General features: G+C 34.6%; 1 protein-coding gene across 44 annotated transcripts in view; it reads right to left on the bottom strand.

Moving 5' to 3' along the window:
* LOC122633700 (longitudinals lacking protein, isoforms A/B/D/L) overlaps positions 1–22,500 on the bottom strand; it is a 268,756-nt gene that overhangs the window by 244,942 nt on the left and 1,314 nt on the right. For 42 of the 44 annotated variants that reach the window (XR_006328170.1, XM_043821944.1, XM_043821940.1 and 39 more), the window contains exons 2-6: positions 18,962–19,160; positions 17,050–17,432; positions 16,624–16,867; positions 15,912–16,089; positions 9,465–9,605 (exon numbers count right to left, since the gene is read on the bottom strand). Coding sequence is in view for 43 of the 44 variants with exons in the window: in XM_043821944.1 (XP_043677879.1) it covers positions 9,465–9,605; positions 15,912–16,089; positions 16,624–16,867; positions 17,050–17,432; positions 18,962–19,135 (1,120 nt within the window). In the remaining variant the exon portion in view is untranslated. Of the gene's footprint in view, positions 1–9,464; positions 9,606–15,911; positions 16,090–16,623; positions 16,868–17,049; positions 17,433–18,961; positions 19,161–20,258; positions 20,440–21,895; positions 22,088–22,500 lie in introns of those variants that run through there. The other 2 variants (XM_043821941.1, XM_043821942.1) reach the window with 2 other exon arrangements.

Here is a 22,500-nt window from a genome sequence, read left to right as displayed (position 1 = left end):
CCGATGATTTCTCTTGGAGGAGTTCACGCTTCGAATAATTTCGAAATTTTCTTTTCTCTAATCCTTTATATCTCACCAGATCACTACTCCGTTCGCGTGTAAGAGATTGTTTTAAAAAAATGTAACAAAACAGTGAGAGATCCGCTCAAAAATTTCAAAATTACTTTTGAGTCGACCCAACAAAAACTTGTTACATTTTGCAATCTCCATATATGTGACGTACGTGAAATCACGTTTCATAAGAGCGACGAAAGAAAATATCGTAAAATTTTTTTTGGGCCGGAAACAGTTTTGTCAAAAAATACAGACAAAACTGATTACGAAAATTGCCCAATAAATTATTGTGCGAGCTAGATGAAAAAAGATTGTATATTGTTCAACGTCAGAAATTAAAATATATATATATATATATACGCATGTGTGTGTGTATATATATATATATATACACACAAATCATTGACCACCCACTCGCGCACACACGCACACGCACACGCACAAACGTTCAAAAATATTCTCATACGTTCCTCCATCCTTTCCTTTCCTCTTTCGCTCTTACACACATCCGCACAAACACACACACATTCGTACGAGTGTACTCAAGATGGCTAATGAAAATGAAATAAAATTTAAAAACGAGCCGATAAAATCGTTCGTCTTACCAAACCAAAAACGATATTTATCGAGGCTCGACTTTAAAATCGCATTTTCACGAGCTATCCAGAGTCAATTGAAAAAAAAAAAAGAATCAACAAGAACAATAACAATAACAACAAAACAGAAAGTCTCGAAGTTATGTTATAGATGTAAAATGTATAAAACGATTGTACTCAACTAAAAAGAAAAGAGAAAAAAAAATTAAAAAAAAAAAATAAATAAAAAAAAACATAAAGTCGTGATAGAAATATTCACAATGCATTTAAACCTAATTGTTTCTGTCTTTTAACCCAATTATCTCTAATTACCTTTCGTCTTTTCTAATAACCATAATCTTACCAAAATTCACCATAAAAATATACTAAAATCCAGAGAGCTTACCAAAAGATACATCATACTCTTCGAGTTGGCTCTTCTTCGATCTTCCACCCCCTCGAAAACCAAAAAAAAAAATAAAAGAAGAAAAAAACACGAAAGAAGAGAGAGAGAAAAAAAATTAAGAGAGACGAAAGACGTCGCGTTTCGCGCAATAAAATGTGCGCGCGATAAAAGTCCGAAATTAATCGAAACGAAATATTAAACGAAAATATAGGAGGTCTCTCTCTCTCTCTCTCTCTCTTTTTCTCCATCTATCTCTCGTCCATACTCCGTCTCACTCAACCAAAAAAAAAAGAAGAAAAAAGAGAAAGAGAGAGAGAGAGAGAGTGCGCGACCGCGCGGATTCGCGCGTTCGAAATAAATTTTTTAAAAACCGCGTACGCGTTTTTAAACCGCGAAAGTAATGTCGCGCTCTCGAGACAAAATGGCCAACGAGAGCGACAACAACAATATCATCAAAAAAACAAAGAGAGAGAGAGAGAGAGACAGAGAAAAAGAGAAAGAGAGAGAGAGAAAGAGAGAGAGAAAGAAAGAGACAGATAGAGAGAGTGAGAATGAGAGAGAGTGAGAGTGAGAAAGAGAGAGAGAGAGTGAAAGAGTGAGAGAGAGAGAGAGAGAGAGAGAGAGAGAGAGAGAGAGAGAGAGAGAGAGAGAGAGAGAGAATGAGAGTGAAAAAGGAAAAAAACAATAAAAACAAATCGATGCGCGAATGTTTCGATCACCAACGCAAAAGGCGTGATGTTCGAGTTAGAAGTCTTCCTTCTTGATTAGATCATCATCGTCGTCGTCATCATTGTCATCATCATCATCATCATCATCATCATCATCATCATCATCATCATTGTCATCATCATCATCATCATCATCATCATCATCATTGTCGTCGTCATCATCATTGTCGTCGTCATCATCATCATCATCATCATCATCATCTTCGTTTCCTTCTTCTACTTCTTCATTTTCTTCTTATAAATTTTATAATCTTCTTTCTTCGTTTTAATACAAAAAAAACAACCTCTCGAGAGGGAGGATTTAAAGAGGAAGCAAAAAAGAAGAAAAAAAAAAAGAAAGGAAGAGTACAGAGAAATGTGGCTGCAGCCCCGATCGAAAAATCGTTCGACCGTGGCGCGCTCTAATTTCTCGAAAAGTGTCGCGTTTCTTTCCCCCTCTCGAGTTACGATTATCTTTGTTTGATTACTTTTGTTCGTGTAAAAATATATTTTTTTTCTTTTACTTATCAGCGAACACACCCCGATATTATTGTTACATTCATATATTTGTTTTTGTTTCGTTCGTATTGACTTTTTTTTTGAACTTTTTTTTTTACTTTTGTTTTGCTTTTGCAACGTTTATCCGTTAACAACAACTCTCTTCTTTTTCGATCGTCTCTCTCTCCTAAACACTCGGAGGGTGAAAAGACACAAGAGGGAGCAAGATAATTACAAGAGCAAAAATTCGTGACATGGCATGGTACAACAACAACAACAACGAAAGTCTAATAACGAGAAAGTACAATACCATGAGAAGAATAATATACTGACAATGATAATAATAATAATAATAATAATAATAATAATAATAATAATAATAATAATAATAATAATAATAATAATAATAATAATAATAATAATAATAATAATAATAATAATAATAATAATAATAATAATAATAATAATAATAATAATAATAATAATAATAATAATAATAATAATAATAGTAATAATAGTAATAATAATAATAGTAATAATAATAAAAATAGTAATAATAATAAAAATAATAATAATATAGTAATAGTAATAATAATAAATATATACGTTTATATAATGTAATTTATATATATATATAAATATATGTAAAAAATATATATATATAAATATATATATAATATATGTAAGTCATATACATATATATATATATTGAGAAGTAGAGGAGAAACAGTATTATAAATATATGTGTACAAACATATTTATATATACGAAGTATGTGTATATATATATATGATCTTCCTCTTCATATATATATACATATATATAGAGATAGATAAACACATATATATACATATATACGTATACATATATATATATATATGCGAATAAGTATATATATAAAAGAGAACTATATAGGTATGTAATCGGGTTAATAATCAAATATCTGATGTTTTATGCGTTACGAACAAAGAAGCGAGTTATGTACACGTGGGTTAGTAAAAAAAAATGGCCGGAGCTGCGCGAGGGGGTGCGTTAATAATTTCTCAATTATTCTCGCTAAATATACGTATATACGGACGCGTACAAATATACATATACATTTTTGTATATAGATAGATATATGTATATGTATAAAGAACGCGCACGTATAAGATGAGAACAAAGATTGACAAAATTACTAATATTAATAACAAGAATAATAATAAAAACGCGCAGCCCTCGTGCATTTCCGTAAGAGTTAAAAAGGTGTAAATTACACTACCGAAGGAAAGCGTGGCATGCAAGACGAATTACGCAAAAAATGGCACAACGCAATGGAATTAAAAACTATCGAGTGTACGCATACACGGATATGGACAAGGGAGAAAAAAAATTATTTGTTTCTTTATATATATATATGTCGTTTTCTTGGGGCACATCGTGATTTATGCGCACGTGTGCACATACACACACACACACACATATATATATATATGTATATATATAAATATATAGATACATATATATATAGATATAAATATATATAAATGTATGTATATATTTTAGGGATATATAGATACATATATATATATACACATATATAAGTATATATTTATATATATATATATACATATATATATATAGAGAGAGATATATAGATGGGATGGTATTATTACGATTGTTTTGGTGCGCGTGGAAGAAAATAGGGTGCCCACGTGCGCTTTTATCGTGCGCGCACGTGGACTAGTAAGACACGTGACTATTTTTCGTTCGCCATTTTGTTTCAATCAAAAGAAAAAACTTTTACAATTCATTTATAAAATTCATCTCCATCATTACGAGTTTGACCGTTTTACTGTTTAGATTACCCATCGTGAACTTTTCCTTCTTACATATCTTTATATAGAGAAACGAAAAAATGAAAAAAAAAAAGAAGGATTTTTTTTATTTATTCATCATTTTATTTTTCCGCTCAATAAGATCGCAAGACCAATGGTCGCAAGAGAAGCAGCACATGATCGAGAAGCGAGTTCGACAATGAAAAAGTAATACATGTACATTAAAAAAAAAAAGAAAAGAAAAGAAAAGAAAAGAAAAGAAAAGAAAGAAAGAAAGAAAGAAAAAACAAACGAACAAACAAACAAACAAACGTCAGCGAAAAATCAAAAGGACAGATGTGAAATTTGTTCTTCGTATCTGTAATTTTGTTTCTTTATAATCTTTCTCGTGCAAATCGATGAAAAATGGAAGAGGAAATGAGATTTCTACGATGGAGCATGATAATAACGCAAATGATAAAAACATGAGAGAGACGTATGCGGAACTAACTGGCCGTACGTTATCGACTTCAACATTTTTTTCTCTCGACAAACTTATATTGTCAAGAAAAAAAGATAACGTGGAAAAAGATTCCCACGTATATTTCGTTCACGTATGGGTGAACACAGTAATTAAAAACTAAAAACAAAAAAAAAGGGAGGGGGGAAAAAAGGAAAGAATCTGGCGAACAAAAAAAAATCACGCCCACGACATCAAAATGGGGTGGGGGTGGGGGGACAGTGTGTGTATATCTCATCCTTTTTTTGGTAATCTTTTTCTTGTTGTTTTTTTTTTTCTTTCTATTTTCTCTGGGATCCGAAAGGGTTTTCGTTTATCTCGTCCAGGCCCAATAGCAAGTAACGATCGAAGGCGTACAAAACACGCACGCACACCCTATATTTTACTTTCTCATTTCATTTGTACTCTCATACGTGTGTTCTGTATTTTCGATCTCTCTCTCTCTTTTTTCTTTAGACAGGATGCGCGCGATGTACACTTTCGAAAACCTTTTTGCCATTGCCCTGGGCGTGTGTCTCTTTTCTCACAACGGACATTTAAAAAAGAGAATCGTCTATCTCTCTTTTTTTCTACATGCTGGCGAACAACGTGGCACAAAATCCGGTTCTAATATTACGGCACGAACTATTATAATAATAATAGTAATAGTAATAGTATACTTGAGCACGTGTATCATGTATTCTATTTGTTCAATTTCTCTCTATCTCTATTTCTCTCTTAATTTTTTCTTCCCTGATTATTCGTGATCTCTCGCAAATCCGCCTTTCACAAAGAAAAAAAAAAAAAAAGGTGGGGGGAAAAAATGCAAAAAGTAGTGAATTATTTAATTGAAATAATTGACAACGAAAAGATCGAGCTGCCTAGAAGCAGCAAAAAAAAAAGAAAGAAAGAATAAATTCGATAATATCAAACGGGAGAAAATGGAGATAAAAATTGTTCAAGTATCGTAAATAAAAAAGTAGAAAAAGAAAAGTAAAAGAAATCGAATTTGCATCGACATTGTAACCGTAATCTATATCGTCGAATAGAATATAATTCATTCATAGAACCGGGCCTGAAATGATCGATACATCAACATGCCGACGATTAAAATTATAAGAGAAAAAATAGCAAAGGTTTCTAAAACTCTCTATTCGTTCATATTTCTCTTTAATACTGTCATCACGTAGTCGGGTGTAGTCGTCATCTTCGTCGTCATCATCGCCATATCATCATCATCATCATCATCATCAAGAGCGCGCGCATGAGCGCGTGTTAGAATAAAACTATTCAAGGTAACAAAGTCTCTGACAGTGAAAAAAACGACCTCCGCCGTCAATGCGAGCATGCGTCCGTTTTATACGCGTGTCCTTCTCTCATTTTCAATATAAATAAAAAAAAAAAAAACAACAATTAATTTAACGAATTAATCTATACAAGTGTATTATTACTCGTCACTAAATCGGCCCATCGATCGATCTTCCACAATACAAATTTCTATCCTATGTAATTATTCTTTTCTTTATTTTATTTTTTCAAATGATAGCCTCCATATTTTATTCATTTATTATTATATATATATATATATATATATATTGGATGAGTGCGACACGCGATATTATTTAACGGGCATCATGGTTGCTAGCATTGACAGAGAAAATCGCTCCTCTCTCTCCTGAATTACCTTGCTTCCCACGTTGGATCACCTCTGTGTAATTGGGCGATCACCTACTCTACTTCTTTCTCTATGTACGTGTGTATATATGTATATATACACATATATGTGGTATAGATATATACACACAGAAACAAATATACTAAGAGAAAAAATAGTATTCATTTAAAACGTAAGAAAAATTCTCAGAAATCGCGTGTCCGATAATAGAAAATGTCCCTGCTGCCCCCTCCTCCATGTTCTACGAAAAAAGAAATAAAAATTGCTGATGGTCAACTCTCAAGATGGTGTCCTATTAAACACAGTATTTTAGAATCAATAAATATCAGAGGATAACAGAGTGGTCTTATATACTCTAGAAGAAAATTGTGTGTTTAGCAAAAAAAAAAAAAAACTATGTTAACATCTGCTCGTTAAAGGATGCAGCTGTTACTGGCAGATGCAACGTACAAGGAAAAAAAAAAGAAGAAGAAGAAGAAGAGTAATATTAGCCGACAGCTGAATAACAACTATGTATTCTCCTATGTGGAATCAGTTTCTTTGTTGCCAAATGGCTGAAGATCACAGTTACCTAATCGTCGATAATAATATAGATACAATCTTCGATGCGGTTTGATGACCATCCAGAGGAGTGTCATCGTCATGAAGAAGAAAATTAGGCCCCATTGTTATAGATGTACCACACCTGTGTTTCTTTTCGAACACACACATTATCTAAAAATAGATATTACACGATTTGGACACATTACATTGCGGTGGAACTTAAAATGAAGTCCAACGATATAAGTTATTTGTTATAAAGTTGTTGTTGGTTGCTGTTGTTGTGGAGTATTTGGGATCAGCAAACGCTGATCAAGAAAAGAAATTTCGTGGTCAGAGAGAATATTTCTTGGAATTCGATCGGAGACCATGTGATTGGTCTATTTCGATATAAAAATTGACTGGTACAGATTCGAGTTAGTCGTTATTGAAAATACTTCCATGGAAGAGATAAATCAGTGGCTATTAGAAAAGTTTACAACGTCGCTTCTAAAAGTTAGAAGTCAATGACGATTGCAGTAAAACGACAAGTTTATCGAGTCCAAGGTCAACTACTAGGTGTTGATACGGGTGAGGAAGGGGGAGAAAGCCGCGCCCTTGTTTTTTTTTTTTTTTTTTTTTTGTTAACTTCAAGGCAATTCGCATACAGGAGCAGCAATGAAGAAGGAGAAGATCTTATCTTCCGATATTATATATCTCTTTTCTCATGGAAGAAAATATCTTGAGTTGTCGAGCACACCTCACAGATGACGATGACGATGACGATGAAGATGATGACGACGATGAGACGACGACTGGACCAACTTTTTCAATCTGCATTGCAGAATTGCATACCTGCATTATAATTAGATAATATTAATTATCACGAAATACGTAACCAATTTTAAAACGATTTTTAAACATTTCATTTCAATAGAAAAGGACACCAACGAGAGTTTCGCACCATTACCTATCTTATTTATATACATATTTAAAAAAAAAAAAGAAAAAAAAAAAAAGAAAAAAATTATTTTTCTAGATAAATATATATATATATATATATCTAGATAAAAGCGACGAATTAAATGTCGTGTTATTTCATGCGACTCTAATTTTCCAGAGATTATATCTCTTTCTCTCTTTCTCTTTCCTCGTTCACCTTCATCCCGTTTCGCTCTAAACGATCTCTACAATACCGGTGATTCTATTTCTCGTTCGATACTACTGCACCTAGGAGGGGGTGTTTCTTGCGCTATCTCACTGTATTTACTCGCTTCTTTTATCATGAAATGATTATCGCTGTTCCTATTTAGCTGCTAATTTAGAATATTACTTTTAATAATATTAGTTGATAATAAGAAAAGAAGATCATTGAAATATGAAGATTCTAATTGAATTTATTCTAACTCTTATTCTTTCAACCGAGTATCAAGCGTCTCCGTCCAATGTGTGTGTGCTTTTTGAAAGAGCTCGAGTCGTTCTCTCTTCTTTCATTTTTCCTTTTCGAAGGAGAGAGAGGTGTTTTTAACCAGCGACGTCGCGTCACACTCTAACAAATATGTCCACGAAGTAGAACAAGTGACTATGAAAACAAAAATAATAAAATAAACAGGAAAACAAATTCTTTTCATTCTTTAAATTAAGAAATCATTGAAAAGTTCAAATTATCTTTCGTCGGACATTTTCATTGATTGCATCGTGGCATCGCTCGTTCGGATATTTAAAAAGAACAAAAAAGAAAATTAGACAAGAGATTATATATACGTAAAGAGAATAATATATATACGAGGGAGTGTAGTATATATGTCACAGAGGAACATAAATATATATATGTATTCATATAACTGTGTATATATATATATATATATATTGAAGAAACAAGGAAGCTACATGCCCTGAATAAAATATATATATATATATATTGTGTGTGTGTGTATATATTCGTCATATATCTTATATTTACATACATATATATATATATATATGTAATATATATATATATATACGTATGTAAGTCGTTTTTATTGGTTTTTTTTTTTTTTCAGAGACCGTGCTACACTTGAACATACCGGAATCTAAGTTTGTACCACGTTATCCGACAGCGGAGGGAAAAATGATGATGTTCTTCCCTCCAAAACAAAAAAAAATCCTGACCCACCTGCGCAATTGGCACTCTCATTTTTATTTATTTATTTATTTTATTTAAATATTGATTTTACCTAATCCGACTTTGTCAACTCTTCTCAAACCCGAATGAACTCTCTCGAACGAACACACGTATGATAATATCTCCGCATAGAAGATATTTTTTTTTATCCTTTTTTTTTTTTATCACAAAAAATTATATCTCGAAAAAAAAAAAATTAGAGAAAATTTATTCGTAGTTCATTCGGTGAAAAGCAGTCATCGTGTTATCGTTTTGTTCGTTTCATTTATTTATTCTTTTTTCTTTTTACATTTGGAACCGTAATTTCTTTTTGCAACAATCAGCAAGATTTGCATTCGTTTTTATCCGATATTAATATTTTTATATATATATATATCCTCCTATCCAGAACGGTCCGTTTCGTAGACTGATCGTTAAAAAGAAAAAAAAAAAAAAAAAGAAAAAAAAAAGAATAGAAAAGAAAGAAAAAAAGAAAGAACCTTTCCTTTTTCTCCGTTATGGCCAATTATCACAGTGCCCATTGTTACGGTGGCCAGATAGAGATGAAAAATGCCGTAGATGAGCCTACCTTGTGAGTCGCGGTGGGCCTGGGCGGCCTCCTGGGCTGCAAGAAAGACTTCGTCCGTCGTTCCTGGTGCACCTGCCACCGAACCCACGACACCACCCGCGTTACTTCGATCACCGGTAACGTGCCATGTTGCAAGGCCAGCTAATAAATTAAAAATAAAAAAAAAATAAAAAAATGGGTAAAAAAAAAAGTGAAAAAAAAAATAACGACAAAGAAACAAATTAATATTAATTCTCTATCGTTAGCTTTTCTCTTAACATACACACGCGCGCAGTGTGTGTGTGTGTGTGTGTGTGTGTGTGTGTGTGTGTGTGTGTGTGACGTACAAACGCACACACATACATATGTATATCTTAAACTCTTAGCCAACCTAGAGTTTCTCGCGATTACTTAAAAAAAAAAAAACAAACGAATCTAAAAATTATTTAAACGCTCAATTATATTTTTTCGGTAACACGATTTTGCTTAATGATTTCACATATTGTTCGTATAAACCATGAAATTAGAAGTATATAACAATCGTTTTTTTTTTTTTTTTGTAATTTATGCAAAAGACAGATTTTGACAATTAAAAATATTAAAGATGACTGAAGATAAATAGTACGACTCAAGCGCGAAATTAAAAATTGACGATTCATTTTAATATTTTTTTAAACAGTGTGCTATCGTTCGAAGCAGGTCGGTTTATGCAATGGTGGTTTTCATTCATTACGGTATTCGCAAATATATCGCGTATAACCACTTTTTATTGTTACCTGAACATACTCTAGATTTTCGGTGAAGATATTTTTTTTCCACCCGTTACAGTTTGTACTAATTTGGGTTTTTTTTTTTTTTTTAATCTTGAGATAGCATTTCTGGTGAATCATATTTTAAAGTAAGGAGATTCTTCCTCATTCGGTTGGCTAAGTGTTAACACATTGTTAAGACCGGCTTAATATTCATTATTTTATTAATCATAATTTGAAGTTTTGAAGTAATACACAGAAATGGCGAAAACTTTCTAAATATTATAAATCAATTTTTTCTTAATTTTGTTCCTCAGATTTTCAGTAGGAAAATTAAGAGCTCTGGAACTTTTGATCGATCTTGTAACTTGAAAAATTGCATAAGTTGCATGCACGTGCAATAATATTTATTACGTCGACCGGTGAACAATGTGTCCAAATATAAATTTATATTTAATAACATGTGTCAGTGTGCCTGTGTGCGTATGATATAATTTTGATCAAATTGTATCAATTTTTCAAATTAGATCTAATTAATTAATTATTACGTTTCTTTCGAACGTTCCAAGAATAGAGAAAGCAACTAATTAAATCACCAACTACATATTCTAAAATAATATAATAATTGGTATAAAAAAGAAAACCATGTATAACCCTCTATAATGTCATGTAAATTTTAACAAACTCGTGTGTTTAAAAAAAAAAAATAATAATAATAATTTCTAATCGATTTGGAATTAATCAAATTATAAAACTGTAAGCTTTAATTACTACTACTTAAAAAGTCTTGAAAAAGACTAATTGATTTTTTCAATAATTTTGAAGCTTTTAACCCATTTTCTGCACTTAATAAATTTCATTATATAATAATATGATTATACCATTATATATATATATTCTATATATGAAGTATTACTTATATATACTAATATAAGTAGTATATATTTAAAGTACTACAATATAAGTTAAACATACTAATATAAGAAATAATCACGATCTTCACATCGAATAATTCTTTTTCTATAGAAAAAGAAAAAGAGGAAAAAAAACCAAAAAAAAAAAAAAATTACAACTATGATGAATTATAGAGGGTTGTAATAAAAAGCCTACCTCTTCTATCTAAACGAGACGTTACAAGAAAAGGAACAAAAAGAGAAAAGAAAAAATGCAAAAAAGAGAGAGAGAAAAAAAAGAAAGGAAGAACGAATAAATTTCTTCGTAATCACTGGCTTTTAAATTATTTTCAGTATATATAACAAGAAAAAAGATAAAAGATATAACAATAATGATAATAATAACGAGAAATATAGGAACAAAAGGGTGATATACTTTATTTTCATTCATTATCCATCATTAGAAGGTCTATTATCATTACTATTATTATTATTATTATTATTATTAATATTATTTTATTATTATTATTATTATTACTATTTTAATTCTTTTTTTGTCTCTTTTTTTTTATTCCTTATTGTTTCGTTTCCTTTTAAAACGAGGACGGAAAAAGAAAAATATTGGCACGATTTATCCGGCGAGACGGTCAAAATACGTCATTTACGTGATAAGACTAAAACGTAAGGGTTCTTTGCAGCAGAGAATTAGATAGAAGTATATAAATCACACCTAAGAGAGAATGAGAGAGAAAGAGAAAGAGAAACAGTGAGAGAAAGAGAGAGAGAGAGAAAGACAGAGAGAGAAAAAGAGAGGGTGTGATCGATTATCGATCGGTCATCAGTCTGTCTCTTATACAACGGGAATAATTTAACGAACGAACATTTATAAATCGCAGGGGTGTAAAACTCCCGACTAGACCAATTTTTTCTTCTTATTATTTTCTTTCATCATCTTCGCTCACTGACAACAAACAACGACGACAATGACGACGAGGACGATGACGACGACAGATAAAACGCGAATATCTTACACAATCGTTCATGAGAGCAATTAATGCTCAACATGTATATATATATATATATATATACATACATATACACATACATACACGCACTTTCATACATATTATATACAGGCGACAGCATACATACTTTTCTCACGGACGCTTTTAATTACAATGCCAAATGCATTTATACACAGCCTAGCTGTTAAGTGAACTATATCGACACTTACAGAGAGAGAGAGAGAAAGAGAGAGAGAGAAAGAGAGAAAGGAAAGAGAGAGAGAGAGAGAGAAATAATGAATGTAATTAACACATCGTTGAAATATATATATATATATATATATATATATATATATATATATATACCGTGAAATGGATCGCTTGTTCTCAGTGTGTGTATGTGCATGTCTCAACACATTTTTTTTGTTGTTGTTAAAATATGTCACATATGCATATGCAATTATTTCAAAACAATGCAGTGTTAAACGAAATTTATTATTATTATTAAAAATTGTTTAGAGTGAACAATCGAAGAGTTATAGTTAGAAAAAACACTATGTAGCGAAATTGAATTTTCTTTTTCTTTATATATATATATATATATATATATATATATATATATATACATATATACATTGAAAAATATTCTACGTGCAAATATTAATAACGCGGTAGACGATACAAGTATAATCTCTTTATGCAAATAGTTTGCAACAGAATGCTAAAAGATTATATATCCATTCATCTAGAAAAGTATTCTAGGAAGAAACAAAATTAGCACTTGCAGTATCTGTAAATTAAAATTAATGGGCTCTCACATTTGAGTTATCTTTCTATACAACATAATTGATGACACATATACCGATAACACATTTTCTACGAATATAATGTTATACTTTTCCTTTCGTCTTTTTTTTTTTTTTATTTTATGAATTTGAACTACATGCTGATGCAAAAATATATATATATATATATATGATCTTCAGTCAAACTTCAGAAAGAAAAAAAAAATCAATCAAATTTGTTAAATAATTTAAGTCTGCCTTTTCAATTCTACTTTCTACTAAAACATTATTGATTTTTAATATTTGTAGTATTTTATGCAAGTACTCTTCGATTAATAATAATAATAATGATGATGATGATGATGATGATGATGATGATGATTAAACTAAGACAAAATTTACAAATGTCCCTTTTCTTGTTCCCAATATATACATACAAACAAACACACACCAACAAGCGACATTTTACTCTAACGCGTTTCATCGTACGTCGTCTCAAACAAATCTATAAAAAATTTCTTAACTATATATTATACTACTGATCGACGCGATGCTCCATTTATCAAATAGCTTCATTCAAAAGTTTAAAAACGAGGATCTATAAAGCGTCTCGCGTTTTTGTGCGTTAAACGCAAAACAAAACTATTCCACGTCAATTTGAACAAAGTCGTCTAAGATCCATCGATTTCCTAATATCACGTGAATTAAAGGAACTTTTGACCCACCTAAAGGGAGACTTAAAAAATAAAGAAGCCCAAAAGATTCAAAGATGTGTTAATATACAGAGTTATTTCTTATTTGTTTGTATGTCCTGCGATCTATGTATCTCTTGAAGAAGAAATTTCAAAGCTCTGGCTATATAGCGTGGAGATTAGAAAATATTCTTTTCTCTTTGAGTTTCGTTTGATCGTGTGTGTCCATGTGTGCATTTATATATGTGTGTGTGTGTCTTAATAGAAAGAGAGAAAGAGAGAGGGGAGATAATAACACGCAAAAAGGCCGGAGCTTAAAGAGAAATGTTTTATATATATATATATATACATATGTATATATGTATGTATGTATATATTATATACATACATATATACATACTCATGGTACTATAATGCAAATGCACACACATCGAAGAAAGCTTGGGTTCTCAAAAATGAAGAATAAGAAAGAAAGAAAAAAAGAAAGATGGGAAGAAAGGAAAAAAGAAAGAAAGAAAGAAAGAAAGAAAGAAAAAAATAGAATGAAGATTTGTGAATTCGAGAGCCCAAAAATATTAATCAGAAGAAAAACTTAGTTACAACACATCGAACAGTCACTTGCTTCTTCTTCTTTTTTTGTTCTCTTTTGTTTTTTTCGTTACAATTCATAATCCCATATAAACATAAAACACGATCGTCTCTCTCGCGTCGAAGGACGAAAAAGATGTTGAACGTTCTCTTTCTGTTTCCTATTTATATTTCATTAAGTTTCATATTTTCTTATTGATTTTTTGACGACACGTAATAATATATGTAACGTAATATATCGGAAGAGAGACACACATACACAGGCGCGCGGACGATGCGACGGACGCACACACACACACACACACACTAAGATTGTCTAGGCTGGACCAAGGTGTTAGGCTGTTGTCTCCATCTCCTCCTGACGACGTTCAACTTTTTCAAATAGAATTGGAGGGTCGACCGATTGATCCCGTACATCTCGGATGCCTGAGTGGTGCTAACGCCCTGTTGCAATATAGCTTCCAATGACATTTTAACCGAATCTAAACTATACTTTCTCCCCTGTTTGTTAGCCAGTGACTTAAGCAACGCGCCTACGTCAACCTCTGGCCTAGGACGTCTCGTGTTCGGCACTTTTTTACAATCGAGGAAATGGGACGCCCAAAGGGCGGCACCACCACCACCAACGTCCTCACCAACAACGACGTCACCAACGTCACCACCATCGACACCAACGACCACACCAACACCACCTACATTCCCTCTCGACCCTCGAGACCGCGCTCCCGCCCCCCCACCTGCAACGAGGAAACCCAAGCTAGTGTGTCGGCTAATTTATCCCGTTCTTTTGTATTTTTATTTTTTTTTAAATGATATACCAAGAAAACATAACAACGAAAGGAACCGCGACACCAAATCAATCAATCAATCAATCGTCAATCAATCAATCAATCAATCAATCAATCAATCAATCAGATTTGCTTTTTCTTATCGGCCCTATTTCGTGATGACGGTGACGATGATGATTAATAATGATGATTATTGTTGTTGCTGTTGTTATTTTTTATTTATTTTTTTTATTTTTTTTTTTATTATTATCATCATCATCATCATCTTAGAGAATAAACAGACAGAAAGAGAGAGAGAGAGAGAGAGAGAATGTGAGAAAAAGAGAGAGAAAGAGAGAGAGACAGATGGATAAAAAGAGAGAAAGAGAAAGATAGAGAATGAGTCCCAAATCCTAAAATCATGAAGATTGTCTGACGCAACACCTGATAAAGAATTCTAACTGGGAACTTAGAATTCTAATTCGTATGGAAGCTCTGCTTCTATCCAAGGACTCTTTTTGGATAGAAGATTCGCTGATTTTCGTATACATCTCTATATATTATATATATAAATATATATATATATATATATAGGCAAGTGACCTGTTCTGTGCGAGACCCTCGTGTTTTAAAGTCTTTGAATATTTCAACCGTCCACCGAATATATGCTCGTCTACGTAAAAGCTAAGAGCTAAATTATTACTGCTACTTCTTTTTCTTTTTTGCTTTTCTTTTTTTTTCTCCTTTTTTTTCTTGCAGAAATAGATATAGACGACTCGACGTTCGTTAAACCACATGCATTTGGCTACGGTCATCAAAATCCAAGATTAGAATCAAGAATGACGAGGAAAAGGGTGGGGCAAGAACAATAAAAATAAATTGAATAAATAAATAAATAAATAAATAGATAGATAAGTAAGTAAGTAAATAAATAAATAAATAAATAAATAAATACAAAATAAATTAATTTATATAATTCTGATGGCTTACCAGGATGTTGAGAGTTATCATGGGACGGCCCGGCCCTATTCGTATCCTGCTCAATTTCATTCAAATCATTCATATCATCATCTAGGGTCAGATCCTCAACGCTTTCTTCTTGGTCCTCCAAATACTCGGACTTTGGCTCGATGAGATTATCATTTGGCTCGGGATTTTCGAGTGGTATCTAAGGATAAATTACGATTCGACGTTAATAAACCTCGTATTAATAAATAAAAAAAAAAAAAACCAAACGAATAAAACAACAACGACAACGAGAAAAAAAAATTTGTACAAAGTATAGTGAAATTGTCTCGCACCGTTTCCCCTCTGCGAGAGCATGCGATGAGGCTAACAAGCAGCAGGATAAAGTACGAAGTTTAATATGCCAACGCGCGAAAGAAATTGAATATAAATGTCATCCAAGTTCCATTATACGTTGGCAAGAATCAATGCTTTTATTACATAATATCTGCTCTTCTCATTTTCTTTTTTTTTTTTTCAATGATCAATCGATACCGTAGGATGAAGACCAAAATTTTCTAAGCGAGCCAAAAGTTCCTGAATGATCATAAAAATCATTTTTTCCAAACCTACCGAATCATCCGAAAACTAACACACTTTTGGACCACCTAGAAGGATTTTTGGCGACCATCTTGTACAAAAAGAAAAGATTGAAAAAAAAAAAATAAAGACAGGTGGGAGAATTGATCTCTCTAACCTGAAGCATCTCATCGGCAGGTTTCGTCAGCTGCGTCATTAAAGCTGACCTGCCGAGGGAGTCCGTGGGATCAGCGTTCGTTTTTTCGTCCGCGACAGGTGCTATCGCAAGTGCCGGCACGCCCATTTGTTGAGGTATATCGCTTGAATTCGATGCTTCGTGATTTTCTACGGAATTATCTTCACCGACGCTTCTTCTTCTAAGTCTTCTTCTTTTCTTTGATGTTGGACTTTGCGAGCCCTCCCTGTGGGATAATACAATACTCGTTTTAAAAAATAATAGTCGTAAAATTTCGCGAACACCGTTTCTCTTTTTTTTTTTTGTCCAATTACATTTTATTTTTATGACGGATATCTTAAAAAAAAATATATATATATAAAAATAAAAAATGTAGAAGAAGAAAATATATTGAGATATCTCTCTCACCTCGAGGAAAGCTCCTTAGGTATTTGGGGACTGTGCGAGTCTTCGGGCAAATCCCCTATAGAACTTTGTGCCTGTCTAGGAACTCTGTTCCTTTCAATGGTGAGACCGGAAGACGCGTAGGAAATGTTTAACGGCGATGACCTCGGCTGTGGCGCGACTTTAGATACCCTCGAAACTGTTTTATTGTTACCACCGCCCGTTTTACTTTCCGAAAGGCCCTTAATTTGTAATGACTCGGCAGCCTTAAGGAGTGCCGTTAGTTGGTCTTGGGAGATATTCACTTCTCCCCTGTACATATAATCCATCATCGCCTTCAATTCTTTAAATTTTACATCTTTGAGTATGAATACAGGGTGCTTATCATAGTGCTCGCTGAGGAGGCCCTGAAATCAAATCAAAACATTCGTTATAATCGTATCGTAACATACCATCAAAGTTGATCCAAGATAAACACGCGTATTATACGTATGCGTTAAAACTCTCTGTAACCCAAACATTACATAATACATATGTATATGAAGGAACTACATTAAACTCGTAAACTCATACAGGCTGGACCAAAAGTTCCTGGATGATATCAAAAATGCAATTTACTCTACATCGAGAACAATTCTGCGCCAATTTTCGTTCTCGTTGTTCGTATTCAAGCCGGGCTTGCAAGAAAGCCTAAGCTTAAGAAATTTCCAAAAGGGATCGATCTGAAAAATCATCTAGGAATTTTCTCAGTTCCTTCCTGTCTGCTTGAACAATTCAAACAAAACGAAAATTATCATCTTCCAGATATCAACAATTACACCTTACGATGGAAAAAGAAAATAAGAGAACAAAAAAAAACAAACAAGTAAATAAATAAATAAACGAATGAATGAATAAATAAATAAAAAATAGGAGTCAGACGCGCATATATTAATAACGAAAATACTAATATATATAAAACCAATTAATATATCACACTGATGCTTTAAATAATGCTACAATGTAAATGTAACTATAGTTTGAAATTCAATCGATATACGAAACAGATCCCGCTCCCTAAACCCTCCCTCCTGCCCTCTCCTCTCCCCTGCCCCTACCACCAATGGAGTTCAGGGTAAAATCCCAGGGAAGTGCCCTGGAAAGCAGCCATCTTGCTTTCTCTGTATTGATCAAGAGTAAGGAGGGGAGAGGGGGTATGTCTGGTTCTTGCTTCTCGCTCTCTCCCACCAGGGGAGAGAGAGAGAGAGAGAGAGAGAGAGAGAAGCAGCAAGTACAGTAGAGCGGCCATCTTGTTTCAACACAAGCCCCCTTTCCCCTACAAACGCGCGGTGGCAGACGAACCCCTTCCGTCCTTCTCCCTCTTTTACTCTCTCTCTCTCTCTCTCATTCTCTCTATCTCTCTTTCTCTCTCTCATCTCTCACTGTTTATCTATCTCTCTCTCTCTCTCTCTTTCTCTTTCTCTCTCTGTCATTCTCTTTCACCCATGTATTTGGTATTGATTTGACTCTGTACAAAGAGAAAAGAGAGGCATCGAAAAAGAAAGGAAAAACAAAGAAAGAAGAGCGAGAGGACACAAACGACACCGATGATCTCCATCCTGCAATACCGAATAATACATTTCTAATCCATTGAAAAGAGAAGATAAGAAAAGGAAAAAAAGTTGCTTTATACCATCGAATTACTTTTTTCACGAGTTAATCCGGTAATTAACGTGAAAATGGTTATCTCATTAAATAAAGCAAAACAAACCAAGAATATACACACGTATAAATTTACATATATATGAGATAAAAATCACGCAACGTAAGATACGTACGTATGTACGTACTTATTATGTTCGTATTAGATTTTATATATATATATATATAAGATAATAAATAAGGAAAAAATTAAGGAAAACAAGGTATTACATAAAAGCGATAAGAAAGAACTCACCTCAAAATATGGACTGCACGCGGAGAGGACTACCCTGTGGGCCTTTAGGTATTTCCCCTCCGCTGCCAACGTGCAGTCGACCAGCGTACCGCTTTCATAAAGCGTGTCGAAATTTTGTATCAGTGTGCTCTGATGATTGTTCCATTTAAGGCAGAACTGCTGGTCATCCTCCATGTTCTCTGGTATCGTTTCCTCGTTTCTGCGAAATCAAAAGAGAACCACACACGGCTATTGTTGGTTGATCGATCAGGAGAAGTTTGTCGTGTTGAATATTGATGCCGACGATGGAGTCGCAGCATGTGTGTGAGTGTGTGCGTACGCGCGCGTGCGCGTCTCTCTCTCTCTCTCTCTCTTTTCTCTTTGGATGCGTATGTATACGAGAGCCCGTAATCGAAACGACGGAAGACGAAATACGATATTCACGATCACGCCCGATGCTATCTATACTTTCCACGTTTAACAATTAAATCGTACATCGAACCGAACAGAACACAGCGCACTTACGGCACCACACGTTTCTATTTTTCCGTCCGTCTATCCCGTCTATATATCTATCCATCTATCTGTCTCTATTCATCTATATCCTAACTATATCGACTTCTATATTTCTTTCTCCATCTATATATCTATCTATCTATCTATCTATCTATCTATCTGTCTGTCTATCTGTCTATCTTCCTTTCCGTCTCTTTCTTGCGTGTTCCTTCCTTTCCGTGTACCGTGTCTCCTCCTCTTTCGATGGAACACCAAGCACGCACGGCCGCGCGGTCTCGAAAGCTCCGGAACGAAGCACCGAAGCTTCCAAAATGGCCGTGTGATGCAAGCGCGTCGCTTAGAAGAACGGTCTCTCTCTCCTGGGCCTTTTCCTTTGTGCGTGTCCCTCTCGTAACGGTATAACCGTGCAACTTGGTAGTGGGGATGATGCAGGAGGACGCGCAAGCACCGCGCACGCGCACCACGGAAAGTCGACTTCTGCGCACGACTTGCGCGCCGACTCGAGGCCCCCTGGGACTCAGGGGCGTTTGCTCGATTCTCTAGGCCCCGGAAAAAAAATTTTCTATCCCCAATTTTTATTTTTTTCTCTTAATTTTGTCTCTTTTTCCTCTCTTTTTTATTTTTGATTTATGTCGTAACGAAATTGTACGAACGATCGATCACTCGAGAAAGAGAGAGAGAATCATTATATACGCATACGTACGTACGTACACATCTATACAAAAAAAAAAAAAAACTGACAAGCGTGAGTCTAATGAAGAATCGTACGAAAGAAATAAACGAATAAATGTGACAGTCTAACCTCGATCTTTTTTTATTCTTTATTTCTCTCTATAGATTATCCGTAAAATCTTTCAAAATAATCAGCAGAATTGCGAACGACGATCCAAACGCGGATTGATAATAGACGACGAGAAGTTGCCATGGCGCCTGGGGCTCGAGTTAATGAAATCCGTATATAGTAGAGGGACGACGATTTGAAGAAGAGAATAAAAAACACGGTGGAAGAAGAAGAGGGAAGAAGAAAAAGATAGATATAAAGAGAGAAGAGAAAGAAAGAGAGAGAGAGAGACAGACAGACAGACAGAGAGAAAGAGCGAGCGTGTTGAATCGTGGCGCAACGAAACGAGACGAGACGAGACGAGACGAGAGAACAAGCTGATTTACGTCACCGGGATTTACATCAGAGAGACGCGCAATAAAGCGGCAAATCGATCCTGCCCTCTCTTCTCACATGCGCAGAGAGTCGAGAAACGCGGGTAATCCGCACGAGATGAGAGGGGTGGAAGTGGAACGGTGAGGAGGTGTGGAGGTAAAGGAGGTGGAGGTGGTGGGAGGGGGAGAGAGAGAGAGAGAGAGACGAACTATACGTTGTTGAAATCACACACGAACGAACGAACGAACGAATAAAGAGAAAGATGCGACGACGAGGAGAAAAAGAAAGAGTTAGAGCGACTGTCCGATTGCGTAATCTATTTATATTGTTATCTGCTGCCGGAGTCGCGTTGTTACGTCAGGACGGCGCCCCGGTGCAACGTGCGTGAAAGGAAAACAAATTGTTGACAAATAATTTCGTTCGATTTTGTATCGTTCTTGCTCGTCGTTCGCTCAGACGCGAGAGAAAAACATGACACGCCTCTGTACGGTTCAATTTTTTAGTCGGGTCTTCTCGGTGGAAGGAAAGGAGAGGCAAGATGGGAAAAGGAAGAGAAAGAATAAAAAGACGCGAGAGCGAGAGAGACAGACAGATAGATGGGTAGATAGATAGAGAAAGAGAGAGAGAGAGAGAGAGGAATACGTATGCGTACGTACATGCGCGAGAATATACGGCAGAGTAAGAGATCGAAAGAATGAGTGAGTGAGTGAGTGAGTGAGTGAGAGAGAGAGAGAGAGAGAGAGAGAGAGAGAGAGAGAGAGAGAGAGGAGACGTGACGAGACGTGGATGGCAATATGGCCGACGGCGAACTAGCACCCGGACAAAATGGCGATGGGTAAAAAGCTCGTAAAGGAAAAGCGCGAAGGTTTCCGTCCCATCGAACGATCCCGTCCTCGAAGCGTTACGTTATACGTATATATATATAAATGAATAAAGAATTAACACGATTTATCACCGAGTTAACCTTACAATCGTTACGTGCGATAATAAACGAACCGAACGCGGAGGGGAAACGCCCGCGCCATGTCAGCCGGTCTCGAGAAAGATTTTCCGGAATTTTCTTCTCCAAACGCGATATTCTTAACGCGTAGAGACGTGTATGCACTTGATATATATATACCTACATACATATTATATATATATAAAGATATATACACGTATGTACATGTACATTATATATATATATACATATATATATGTACATACATACATATATACTCGATTAGATTATCACTGATCCGTTGTTATTAGATTGAACTTGTTTCTTTTATATTGGCACTCACCTAATATAGGGTGTATAAAAAAGAATCTAATATCACAGCAATCGGGGGATCGGTGAAAAGTGGGGAAAAAAACTCCGTGAGCGGACGTCCGAGCCTCGGCGTGCGTCTCCAGCGCTGCCCTTTTCAACAATGGCGCGGCACACGGTTGCTCGGTCACTCTCGCGACGCCCGTCAGAGAGAGCGCAAGTCTCGTTCTTCGTCTCCGTCTCTCTCGCTCTATCTCTATCTATCTATATATTCTCTCTCTCTCGCTCCGACTAGGATTTTCAATGGTGGGAGACCCGAGAACCGATGGTACGAGGGGATGAAAGACGAGGAAAGAAGGAAACCTTCTAGAGCATGCGCGCTTTACCTCGCGAGAAAAAAAAAAGAAAAACGAAGAAAGAAGAAAGAAAAAAGAAAAGAAGAAAGAGAAAAGAAAAGAAGAAAGGAAAATAAAAGAAAAATGTAGCTATTGAATAGACGAAATCGTTCTTTCTTCTTGCTCTATGAAGAACGCGTTCTTCTTCTTCGATATAGTCGCAAAAAATCTAGAATACATATGCGTGTATATATATATATGTATATGTACACATACACACGTTCACCCGCACGCGTATATAAAT

Source organism: Vespula pensylvanica, chromosome 13, assembly GCF_014466175.1.
Source record: "Vespula pensylvanica isolate Volc-1 chromosome 13, ASM1446617v1, whole genome shotgun sequence".
Lineage (NCBI taxonomy): Eukaryota > Metazoa > Arthropoda > Insecta > Hymenoptera > Vespidae > Vespula > Vespula pensylvanica.
The sequence above is the reverse complement of the archived record's forward strand: the minus strand, read 5'-3'. Positions and strand labels throughout refer to the sequence as shown.